General features: G+C 34.2%; 1 protein-coding gene across 1 annotated transcript in view; it reads left to right on the top strand.

The window, feature by feature from the left end:
* Trat1 (T cell receptor associated transmembrane adaptor 1) overlaps positions 1-7,072 on the top strand; it is a 36,882-nt gene extending 29,810 nt beyond the window's left edge. The window contains exons 5-6 of the mRNA XM_076867027.1: positions 1,993-2,081; positions 6,791-7,072. Of these exons, the coding sequence (XP_076723142.1) occupies positions 1,993-2,081; positions 6,791-7,072 (371 nt within the window). The remainder of the gene's footprint in view (positions 1-1,992; positions 2,082-6,790) is intronic.
* The last annotated feature ends 6,751 nt before the right edge of the window (positions 7,073-13,823 follow it).

Raw genomic sequence — 13,823 nt, 5'->3', positions numbered from 1 at the left:
ATATTATATTCAAAACAATATGTAATCCTCCAAAAATTAGAAATGTGAGGTTTTTATCAGATCCAAGAATTTTCTTAATTATATCTTTAATTGCAAAGTGTCCTCTAAGATTGAACTATAAGGAATCAGAAACTGTTTCTCCGAAATACATTTTTAAAAATAATTTGCCCTCTTGTCTCCCTTTGCAGAATTGTTGTGCCCACTAGTAATATTTGAGAATTTAAATTCTCATGTATTCTATTGGCCATACCTGTAATTTCCATACACAAGTGAGCTCAGGTGTCATTTCCCCAGAATCTGAGTTAAGTGTGTACTGGACTGGGTTTATGAACCTGCTATTTAACAACAGGTGATTCTGATGCAGATTTTTTATCGACTATGTTTTGAGAACCCTGGACTATTTGTCTGTGTTGCTTTTTCAGAAAGGGTTGAAAGATTATTAGGTATCTTTTAAAATAGTAATGTATCTTTTTAGTCTGAGGGCAAACTGGTGCAGTCCATATTTCTGTTAGGTAACTGTGCATCCTAAGTAGGGGTATAGTGACATATTTGGAAGAAGAAAGATATGGATTGATTCAAAAAACTCATCCTCATAGGATGAAATAAGTACAAGTCTGCTGGCTTTTAGACACTGAACAAAAGTCCCAAATATATAGGAACAGCATTGTATAGACTCGGACCTTTAGGTTGTGCCTGTGCTATCTTGTCACTGACTATTGAGATAAAAATCTTAATGTAAGGCTTCTTTTCAAAATCAGAATGTTTGATTGATGACTATGAATAAAAATTCTTACTTGTAGAATTATAAAATTGTAATTACTAATATATATATATGTGTGTGTGTGTATATATATATTATATATACATAAACTTGTATTTTATGCTATCATGTATCATTTGCAATCATATCTAAGTAACAAGGAATACAGGTAATCCTTTACACATGGGGTCTTTATAACATCTAAATGGTAGCTTAAGATGAGACTGTCATATCCTATAATGGTAAACATTTTTTATCCCAGGGACTTCTTTTTGTCTCATTATTAATGCTGTGCAGCAAAAGACTTCACTGTCACCCTGGCATGGTGGTGAACACGTGTCATCCCAGCAGCTTTGGAGGCTGAGGCAGGAGGATCACAAGTTTAAAGCCAGTGTCAGCAACTTGGCAAGGCCCTGAGCAACTTAGTGAGACCCTGTCTCAAAAAATAAAAAATAAAGAAAGGCAGGGGATATGGTTCAGTGGTTAAGCATCCCTAGGTTCAATCCCTAGTACAAAAAAATATATATATAAATAAAAATAAGTAAATAACAAGAAAAGAAAAAGACTTCACTATCTGACCTGCAGGTAGCAGTTTGTGTTTCCTTAACCTCTTTGCAATTCCACCAAAAAGATTGTTAAGTGATTCTTTGGGGTTTCTCATTTACATTTGAATGTTTTTTTTGGTCATGTATTTTTTTCTTTCTCTAGTGCATTATAGTTATACATAATAGTTGGGTTCATTTTAACAAAATCATACATGCATGAAATTTAATTTTCTCCATTTCAGTCCCTGGTGCCCCCCGCCCCTTTCTCTCCCCTCCTCTGTTTCCCCTTTCTTGACTCTACTGGTTTTCCTTTCATTTATTTATTTATTTTTAATGGAAGCTTTATAGGTATACACAAAGGTAGAATTCACTGTGATATAATTATACATAATATAATTTTGTCAAATTCATTTTGCATTTTCTCCCCTTTCCTGTCCCTCCTTCCTCCCTATCAATCTCCTTCTTCCACTTCACTGATTTTCCCTTTATCTTTATGATATCCAAACTCCCCATCTTTTCCACTTACTTTATTCTTACCTCTGCATATGAGAGAAAAATTTGATCTTTGCTTTTCTGAGTCTGGTTTATTTCATTTAGCATGATGTTCTCCTGAATAGTGTGTTTTTATTTGTGCTCACATTCTTTACTTCTTTTCCGTTGTACATCACAATCTTTTCAACTCTCAAGAAGAAATGGATGAAAATTGCTATGAACAAATGAAAGCCCGACCAGAGAGACCTGTAAATAATATGCAAGAAGCCGCTCCATCTGCACACGTGAGTTTTGTTTTTCTGTACCAAAAACCAAGTTCAGTCTAAGTCAAAGCACATGGGCATGTTTCAAGAGCATAAAAGCATTGCATTCTGATATGCACTGGAAGTAGCCTGCTGGCAATTTTGTAGCATGAATCAAATATCAAGTTCTGGGACCTGAGCTCTACAGAGCAATCAGAGGCAAGTAAACAAAATCTGAAGCACACTCAAAGAGTCAAACTTATGTATAGATACAAAGGCAAGATTTGAAGGTGAAAACTGGATTATTCCTAAAGAATGCATTAAGATTTTCCTTTCAGAATAAAAAGTTCATGTGCAGCACAAAGATAAATGTAAAAGCTGACATTCATACAAACTCACAAGAACCAGACCTCAGAAATCCATGAGAAAGAGAGAGAATAACATAAGCTATAGTATAACTTAGCTGGATATGAAACAGCATACCTCTATTTTAAAAGGCAATCGAGTGTACATTGTAATATAATTCTCTGACTTTACTTTGTGTGTGTGTGTGTGTGTGTGTGTGTGTGTGTGTGGTGCCAGGGATTGAACCCAGGGCCTTGTGCATGGGAGGCAAGCACTCTACCAACTGAGCTACATCCCCAGCCCTCTGACTGTACTCTTATGACATGAAATTGTGAAATATACACACAGTTTGTGTGGACAGGCAGGACAGAAACTTAAGCAGAAACAAAAACTCAGGAAAAATATATAGTTTCTCCTTTTCCTGCCACAATCAGTTCAACCTCATCAAACATAGCACTAACCCTTATTAAAAATCATTCAGAAGTCTTAGCCTTCATGTTTCCAAAGTGCCATAAATTTCAGTTAAAATAGTTCTCTTCAATTATATTATTTCTCCTTACTACCTTGAAATAGCATAAAGGACAGCATTTCCTAAGCAATGTTAGGTGTCAGGCCTGATATTCTGTGCTTTATATGTACTATCTCTTTAGATGACTATGAGAAAAGCAGCATGATTATTCCCACTTTACCAATGCTTGTGAAGGTGGAAATCTTGTCCTGGGGCACCCAGGTACTAAGGATGGAAACAGAATCCAACCTATGCTGTCTAAAGGAAAACATTCTGTCCCCCAAATGGGTCACGTCTCAGAAACTTCCCATTAAGGTAGAATTTCTCTCTTTTTTATTTATGTGAATTCCCTAAGAAACCAGACTTCTTGAAATTTTTATTAAGAAATCAAGATGTGATGAGGTTGGGCAAAAATATAAAAGCTTCAAATCTATCATCTGATGTTCAGTTAATTGTTAAATATATTTTTTAGATAAAATACCTGAAAACTGCCTGATATAATATGATCTGCTAAATCCATGATAATAAAAGGACACCTCTCATAGAAGGTTAAAATATAACCATCCCATCTGAAATTTAGGGATTTTGCAGGACTTTAGTTGTAAAGTACTGAGAATTATGAATAGATGCTATTACATAGGAATTATATAAATTAGGCTTTTTGAGCTACATCTGGTTTTCACTCAAGTGGAAATTACACAAAGCCATATAACATTTTTTAAGTGTGCTCTTTTATAAATTGTATATTTAAATATACCACTCACAAAATTAATCTCTATTCTATCACATTCCTCTTACAAATTTAGTTTCTCACATTAGAAGTAATATATTTATATTTGTTCAATTCCATTTTATTAGAAAAATCATGATATACTCAGCTTGCCATTATCATACTTTGTTACTTTGGTCAACCACAGAAGTATAAAAAGTCTTCAATTTTATATTGTAAAACTTGAGGGAGAATATTTCTTTGTTAGAAAAAAATGTAAATAATCTTTTTAGCCTTTGAAAGTGATGCATGTGGTTTAGAGATTATAATTCCAATACCTCAATCTCCAATAACTAGAAAGAGTTGATCAGGAAACTTAGTAATAACATGAATCCACAGGAGTCCCATATCATATAAAATTTGAGGGATACAAGTGTGAGCTTTTTCCTTTTGCCTTCATGTCCATCTCTAACCAATCTCTGCTTTCCTTCCTATGTCAGGCACCCTCTCTCCTTATCAAAGTCAATACTCATACTTATGCTCTTGACCATTTCTCATTTTTCTTTCAGGATTCTATACCTGCAAGTACTTAACTCTTCTCCATCTTACATTTTAAAAATAAATCATCACTAATTTTCTAGTAATATGCATGAATATTCTCAATATTTAAAATGAAAACAAACAGAACAACAAAACTTGTTTTAACCAGTTTTCTCTCTAATTTCTCAACTGGCTCTTAACATCCTCTTTTGTTTCCATTTTTCTCTGTAGGTACACATTCCCTTATCCCTGTCATCCACCCATGCACTCAACTGAAACAGTACTTATGGAAGCCTCAAGTGATTATTAAATATATAATTTTTGGTTCTTTCTCAGGACTCACATTCTATGAACTCTGCAGCATTTGATAAAGTTGACCAAGTGTTGACCAGACATGTATTATTTGAAATGCAGTTATTATTTGAAATTTGAAATTATTTGAAGTGCAGAAGCCAAATTCAAACCACTTTGGCATAAAAGGAATATCATTGCTTCCTATGAATGAGAGATCTAAGGGTGTATTTTGGTTTTGAGATGATTAAATATGGAGGTGACCTCCATGTCTCCTTATGAAGTTACTGGCTTCATTATCTTCTCCTATCAACAGACTCTTTGACTGAGGGTGAGCAAGTGATTGGAAAGTTCAGATTTGTTTTTCTAAACCCTAGGAAAAAGACATCTTTCAATCCTTGAATGTATATATCAATCCTAAAAATTTTATCTAATTGGATCTGGTGAAATCACATGCCCATCCTGAGATACCCTATATTGCTAGTGGGATCGGAGGCAACTGATGATTGGTCCAGCCTTGGTTACATGCTTAGTCTTTTGCTGAATTCGGGGTACAGCACTATAATTGACAGCCTGTCCAAAACTAGGTATGAAGACTTTACCAAAAGAAGAGGGAGAAAATTATCAAAGAAAGAACAATAGAACAAAGTGACAGACAAAAAAAAAAAAAAAAAAAAGATAGGCATCCTTTTGTGTTACCTAATATCTTTCAAACTTCACTGATAGCTTTTCTATCTGGGCAAAAACAAAGCAGATAACAGTACAAGGTATGGCAGGAAACTGTAAATTGTCCAGTTTTCCTGGAATACAAAATTTATGTTGGGGCATAGTGGGAATAGAAATAGAAAACCTTAAAGGGCAGGATATGAATTTCAGACTTTAGTCTTTATGCTAAGATTTTGGGGGATAGGATGATAAAATGAAAGTTGTGCCTTATAAAGATACTTTAAACAAAGTACATGGGATTAATGGCAGAAGGGAAAGATTAAAGCAAGGATACCACTTAGGCAGTTGTTGCAATTTTTTTTTTAGAAATTATTTATTTTAAGAATAGAAAGTTTGACAAAGAAACCAGAGAGTTTGTAAGCAGAACCATCTCTTCTGCCTGACAGAAAATATAAGACATCCTACTCTTAGCATGAAGATGAGTACCAATAGGAAAATATCTACTCAAGAATTAACATTTGTTAATCCAAATGTTACTTCCTCACTCCCGCATTCACAAATTGATATAATTTTGGCCTATTCTTAAAAGTAAACCCCAAATACAGAAATCTTTGGTTGGTTCAATGGATATCCTTAAGTTTTAGCCTGGATCTTCTAATAATTATGATATCATTATACTTTTGGACAATAATTACAGCTTCCATACATATTATCTTTATCTACTGATCATAACTGATAACTGTGAGGCAGACATTACTACTTTTATTTTTAAGGCAAGAAAGCTGAGGTTTTAAAACTGACTTTTTAAAAGTTGCTTGAGGTTCCATGACTAGTAGATTGTAGTGTTGAAATTCAATTCTAGGTTTTCTAACACCAAATTAAAGGTCCTGGCCTTCAGCTTTGTTGCTTCTCCAAGTTGCCCTAGCATCTTATCCTCTTTGTCATAGTTCTGACCTAGCTCTAGGCCAGAGAGACTACTAGACTGTCTTACATCTTAGATGTGAATGGACATCTCCAAGGCCAACTTAAAATGAACTCAAAGGGGATTTGGGCACAGATACACAAGAAGGAAATAACAGGGAAGGATGGGAAATTTAATTCTTTGTCAAGTATCAGTCACTTAAATGGATGTTGTTATCTTGATACTTATGAATCTTAAAGCGTAGGGAAAAAATGGGGACTTTTGTGGGTACCATTAAATGACCTTGTAAGCACATGTAAAGTAGAACTTGTCATATGTTTAATCCCTTTCTACCATGATTATTCCCAACAAACTGAGGTATTTTTGGTAAGAACAACGTAGGGTAAGAATCAACTGAGGTAAAGGTGGAGACAGGGACTGGTGAGAATCAATCTAAAACAGTTATGTCCACTTGGAGTGGACATAAGAAAGAAATAAAAATCCAGGGAAAAGATTCATCGAAACATTCTTCAAAACTTGACAGCTTTTATAAAAAGTATGAGTGCATAAAATATCAGTTTTCTTTTGGTGAATAGTTGTTAACTTCGCACCTTTTTCAACTCAAAAGCTTTGAGTTGGTTATTGATTTTTGTTCTCTTATCCTAATTGATGGGTTAGGTAGCTGAAGCCAAAACCAAGTTACTTGTTTTTCATAAGGCATACAAATTTCAGAATTTATGAAAGTGAATGAACAGATTAACAATGAAGAATCAACATACCGTTCTCTTTAGGTGCCTGCTGAAACACAGATGTGCTACGCCTCACTTGATCACAGCTTCAAGGGGAAGCGCAGGAAGCCCAAGAAACAGAATGCTCACTTGTCAGAGGAGGAGAAAGACAAGCAATTACATGCGGTGGATGCCAGCATTTCTACGACCAACTTGGCAGAGAGTTTCTCACCAGAAAGCCAGGCAATAGAGGAAAACATTCATGATGACCCCATCAGACTGTTTGGTCTGATTCGTGCCAAGAGAGAACCTATAAACCAGGCAGAGTATGATCCAAGTCAATGATAATGCTCCTGTTGGAGATGGTTTGGAAGAAAACAAGATCCCCACCTAGCACAGAATGACCTGTCAGAGTGACAGTCTGATCATTTGTTGATGGGATGGTGGTTTACGGCTTATTCAGAGACTATATCCATATGCACTAAATGTAGTGCCATTAAAATTAGTGATATGTCCATGTACATAGAATATGTCAAAATGCACTCTACTATCATGTATATCTAAAAAGAACAAATAGAGAAAAAATAAAGTGCAAATGTAAAATAAAAATTAGTGATATGAATTCACCTAAAAATTGCCTAAGTAGTAAAAGTAAAACAAAATTCAGCTTGTAAATTAAGCCTGATAGCAAAGTCAAAACTTTACAAAAATACCAAATAGAAAAATAAACAAAAAGGTTTTAAAGCATAAATGTGTTCTGAAACATGTTAAAAGAATCATAAAAACCAATAATTAAACAACAACAACAACAAAGTTTTCCTCATTCACCAAAGTGAAACACTCTGTAATTAGAAGAAATTTTTGATTGAAAGATGTAGGAGAAATTAAAATACATATATAAGAGAAGTAGGATAATCCTCTTAAGATTTATTTTCCCAAATGGAATAGCTTCATTAGTTTAAAATTATTATAAAATTAATGTATCTTTCTTGCAACAATAAACTAATACCAAAATAAATTTAGAAATTCCACTAACTAGAGAAAATTACTATGGAAAACAGTCTATATATCCTTCTAGATACTTTACTATTGAGCATACCCATGAAAGCACATCACTTGTTTCTTTATTCTTTTTCACTAAAAAAAAAGAAAAGAAGATTATTTTATATATATTATTTAAACTCTCTTCACTTAAGGATATATTGTGGATTTATTCACACTGCTATATTTAACTATATCAAAACACAGTTATATACCATAATTTTAATGTCTGCAGGTATTCTGTTGATGGCTAAATCAAATTTATTTAAATATTTTGAAGGATATTTAGCTTATTTTTTTTTCTTTTACAAATAACATTAGAATGAGAATCTTCTCTACATGTCTGGGTAATTGTCTACTTTCTTATTAGATTAAATACTTACAGAGGAATTGCTTTATTAATAAGGTGTTCATATTGCAAATCTCTGTAAGATAGATTTATGAAGGGTCAAGAGTTGGATCAAACTATGCATGCCATTAAAATTCTGAAAAATACTCCTAAATTGTCCTCTATACAGTTATTTAAAAAACAAAAACCTCCTGTTATCTTTACCCATTGAGAAAGGGGAATTTAACAGGCTTATAATAGACATCTTCAACTTATCCCAGTCTACATGCAAATGATGTGTCACTTTGGTATAGAACTGTAGAATAAGATACTTCAATTTCTTTCTTTCTGGCCATGTATTACAGATTTTATATTTTACACATTGTGATTTTCCCTCTATATGATTGATTATCATCTTAAAAATTATATAATAATAAAAAATGTTTTCATACTTATCCATGCTGTTTGAATTTCTGTAACTCTCCAGTTCTTTTTATAGATTTGGGATTCTGTTTAGTATCAGTATCTTTTAGCTTTAAGGACTATTTCTTGATTTATTTTTATTGTTGCATTATAATTATTCATAACAGTGGGATTCATGATACCAGATTTGTCCATGCACATAGCATAATTTGATCAAATATATTTTTTGTACATCAGGTGATGAAATACACCAATTTTTATATATCTGAAAAAGTATTTGTTTTCATTTTTGAAAGATATTTTCTCTGGGTTAAAAAAAATTCATGTTTTGGATGATGATTTTTCTTTTTACTTATCTGCAGATGCTGCTCTGCTATCTTCTCACTTGCATTGCTTCTGATGAAAAATCTATGATCACACTTGTCTCTGCCCCTCTGTGTTTTATGTACTGTTTGCTGGTGTTTGTTTTAAGATTTTTTTTATCACTGGTTCTAATTTGATTATAATATGCCTTGTTGTTTTTTTTTTTTTAATGTGCCTTACACAGGAATTTGGTGAGCATCTTCAAAATATGTGTTTACAATTTACATCAAACTTAGAAAAAAGTGACAGGTGGTTCTTTAAATATTTTTTTCTGTAACCACCCCCTTCTTTTTCAGGTTAGTCCATTATTTGCAAATTATCCCATATTGCACTGATGTATTCATTTTATTTCTGTCATTTTTCTAATTTTGAATGTCTTTTCTTGCTGTATCTTCAAGTTCATTAATCTTTTCTTGTAAAATATCTAATCTGCGATAGTTTCAGATAAGTTATATCTATGTAATTTCATATAATTGGTTTTTATCTTTGAAAACTCAGTTTGGGACTCACATCCTTACCTTTCAAGTCTTTTATAAAAAATGCTTAATCTTTCTTCTAACTTCTTAAATACATGGGATAGTTATGATAACTGTTTTAATCTTTTTATATATAAATTCTATCATTTCTGTCAGTCTGAGTCAACTGATTTTTCTATTATGAGTTGTATTTTTCTGCTTCCTTTAAATGTCATTTTTTATTAGGCAGAATATATTGTGAATTTTACTTTAGTGACAGCTAATTTTGCATTCTTATAAATATTTTTGAACTCTGCTTTGTAAAGTGTTGAATTAATTAGACACAATTTTATCTTTCAGAGTCTTGCTTTCAAACTCTGTCAGATAGGACTAGAGCAGCTTGTAGACCTAGTTAAATCTACTACTGAGATGAGAACTTCTTTAGTACTTAGTATCAACCCCAACCCCAATGAATGAGAAGGTTTTCCATTTCAGCTGTTGAAAAACAGATGCTATTCCCAGCCCTCTATGAGTAATGGACACTATTTTTCTCTCTCTCTCTCTCCCTCCCTCCTCTCTCTCTCTCTCTCTCTCTCTCTCTCTCTCTCTCTCTCTCTCTCTCTCTCTCTCTCTCTCTCTCATGGATCTTTCCCCAAGTTTGGATAGTATCACTAGCACACACTCAGTATTGAACTGAATGCTTGAAGGGGACCCTGTAGATATCTTGTTTTATTCTATATGCAAGCACTCTCCTCTACAGTACTCTTCTTGTTTTTTGACTTCTCTTCTCCTATAACTCCATTTTCTCCGTTCTGCAAACCTAGTTTCCCTTTACCTGTGCCAGGGCCTGCAAATTTTCTGCAGGCAATACGATAGGGCAAGGGGAGGATTCGTCTCATTTTTTATCTATCTTTCAGGAACCATTGATTGTCCTACATTGCTTGATGTTCAGTGTCTTGAGTTCTATTGTCTCATTTATTTTGTCTGAATTTTACTATCCAATATCCTGGATAGTAATCAGTAGGGGCAAATTCAAAGGGTAAGTCTAAGATGTTATTTCATCTTGACCAGAAGCAGAAGTCACTTTATTTACTCAGTCCACTTTATTGCAATTCTACAATATATTTTTAGTTGAATTTAGTATAACTTCATAAGCTAACCAGTACACTTTGAAATGTTAATAAGCTATGAATTACTGCTCATCATGTAATGATTAAGGGAATATGTATACTTCACCTGCAAACTCAGTTTGGATTCCAGAGCTTATGTTCCAGAAGGAGCATAAGCTTTTCCGTTTCAGCCGGAAAAAAAAAAATGTACAGAGAAAAATAAAATAGAAAATTTATGACTAGAAAAGAGATAAATTCCAAAATCTTGAGCTTTTCACTGAAAACATTAAAGTCCCCCAAATCTCAAGATATGAACAATAACTCACTTCCCTTTGATATGAAATGACTTGTTTCTGCTAAAGGCTCATGATCAGTCTGAATATATGCTTTAAATCTCTCTCTGAGCTTTTGTCTTCATCTGATTAACAATACAGGTAACTATATTAAGACAGAAAAGCAGAGAACATTAAAATTTAGAGAAGGGAGAAAGACTATAAATTCAACAAAGATATACTCCTCAGTTCTGTTTGTCATTGCTTTAACCTCTTCTGAGGGAAACCACCCCACCTACCCCCAAATCCTACTAACTAGCATCACAAGTGGTGCTATTAATAATTACTCAGAGGTGTATTGTCTTTAAATGCAAGCATATATTCCATCACACCAATCATCAAATATAAACAATTAATGCAAAAAGTGTTGGGTGTTCTGGGGCACCCAAACAATTTAATGCACACTAATTAAAAACTATAAGCAAATCACACAATCCTAGGGCAACCATGAGCCCCAAAATGCCTCCGATGCCACGAGACTTCTCTTAGCCAATGAGCTGATGTTGTCCTTATCTGGTGGTTCTCTCCAGGGATGGTTGGATGTCAGGGATTGATGGAGTCAGTCCAGGGATGGACAGCAAGATGGCCAGTCTCACGGATGTCTTTGGAGCATTGATGATTGGTTACACCCAGTGAAAGTCAATGTCCACTGGTTATGTCCAGTGAGGTGATGTAATTGCAACTGGGCATGTTTTCTGCACATGTCCATGGAGCTGTGCTCCCTATCTGTTGTAACCAGTCATTGCTAAGCATGCCTGTGGCTCTTGCCTCTTACAGCTCTTTATCAATTGCAAGCAGACATGACTAAGCAGTTCAATGGCTGCTGTTCCTTATGACCAGCAACTTAGTGAGTCCCAGAATGTCCCTGCATGTCTGTGGCAGATGCTTCTTACACTAGAAATTCATGGATGATGGGATCAGGAATGAGTATCTGAATCAAGACAGTAGATTCATCTCATGAGCTCATCTATACACAATATTCTGGATAGTAATCAGAGGGGGCAAATTCAAACAGATGCCATAAGATAGAATCTGGGCCTTCAAAAGCAAGGCACACCTACAAGGGTTAGAAAATAAGAATAAGCATAAGATGGTAGAGAGTCAGTTGAAGACTCCATAACTAATCAGACTAAGCAGAATACAACCATAACAAGAACAACTTATATTTATTAAGAATTTGCTAAGTGCAAGACACTATAGTAAATGCTTACCTGCATACCAAATTCAATAGCATATCACCCTAAAACATAGATATTGTTATGATCTTACAGATGAAGAAACCAAGTGAATTAAGATGAACCTGCTTAATATCACACAAACATTAGTAGGCAGCAGAACTGAGATCCTTTCTTGTATTTCTCTTCCATGACACTCAGAATTTTTTCATACATTAAAAACAAAAGGCAATCTTTGTTTCTTTTTCTTTTTTCTTTTGTATCAGGGATTGAATTCAGGGATGCTTAACCACTGAGCAACATCCTTAATCCGTTTTTATTTTTTATTTTAAGACAGAGTCTCACTAAGTTGCTTGGGGTCTTGCTAAATCACTGAGGCTGACTTTGTATTTATGATCCTCCTGCCTCAGCCTCCTGAGCCACTGGGATTACAGGCATGCAACACCATATCCAGCAAAAAAAGAAAGAAAGAAAGAAAAAAGGCAGTTTTGATAAAATAAATATTAAAATGTCTCACAAATGTATAATTTTTTTTCTCTATTAAAAATTAGATTTTTTATGTATAACAGTGAAAACTAAATTTGTATACAGTTATTATTATATTCACAAGTTCAGAGGAAATCCAATCAAAAAGATAAAATTGTACTTTAGGAAAATCACTTAGAAGAAAATATTGGATAAGACATTTACAGATTTTAAATAAATATCTATTTTAAAGCCCTTTTTTTAAAAGACCAACAATTAATCGCTTAGTTATTAACACTTCATCTAGTCTCTCAATCTTACATCAAAGTGTTGAGGACAATATCACTCACTGAACGTTCACCAAGCTGTTACTGATTCAAACTAATTTGATCAATCCCAGCAGGCCCTGGAAGACATGGTTCCAGCGAAGATGAAAATCATATGACCCATAGAGGTCAACTCTGAGCACACGTTAGAGAAAAGAAACAATGAGCCGGCTGCAAGGTGCATGGCTGTGATCCTAGTGGCTTTAGGCTAAGGCAGGAGGATTGTGACTTCAAAGCCATCCTCAGCAGTTTAGCAAGGGCCTAAGCAACTCAGTGAGACCTTGTCTCTAATAAAATATATATATATATAAAAAATAGCTGGGGATGTGGCTCAGTGGTCGAGCACCCCAGGGTTCAATCCTCAGTACCAAAATAAAAACTCAAAAAAAAAAAGAAAAAAATGAAGAGGTGAGACAGTGAGACTTTAACTGGGAGGCAGGAGTTGCAGCCTCTTGTTTAGGGGACTTGGAGAAGAGGGAAAATTGCTCTTTTGCCAGGGGCACTTCATTGTCACCATTCTCTAAGTCTTTAAACCTTCGAATACCTTAAGAAAGAAATACTTTCACCTGTGCTTGTTGACTTTTCTTTTGGCAATTTTGACACTTTGGGGACAATAACACATTCCTCATTTGCAAAATCAGATTGATGCTATATGTCCCTTCTTTCACGGCTAATAAATAAAATTCTATTCATGTCTTATTTCATTTCTGCAAATAAAAATGAGTCTTAGGTTGGCTTTTTACTTTTTATGTCAAGTAATGGAGTTCCTGAATCTGGCCTTAAAGAAAATGAAAGTCTTCACAATTAACAAAAGGAGTCTAAAAGAGATGAAGAGATGTCCCCTCTCTTCCTGAAGTACAAGATAGAAACAGCTTTCTGCATCATAAAACAAATTCAAATAGTCTGATTTGATAAGGTATTAAATTGAGAACATTCACAAGAATATCAATCTTGTTTCCTGTGCAACAGGGAGACCTGTGTGAATATTCATAACTGTTAGCAGCTTGTTCTGTTCTCTCTGTTAATATAAATTTGTCCTTGGAAGTGTCATTGCCAGAAAAGATTTTCCTAAGACTTTG

The sequence above is a fragment of the Callospermophilus lateralis genome, chromosome 10 (genome assembly GCF_048772815.1).
Source record: "Callospermophilus lateralis isolate mCalLat2 chromosome 10, mCalLat2.hap1, whole genome shotgun sequence".
Taxonomy (NCBI): Eukaryota; Metazoa; Chordata; class Mammalia; order Rodentia; family Sciuridae; genus Callospermophilus; species Callospermophilus lateralis.
This window is presented reverse-complemented; position numbering and strand designations above follow the sequence as displayed.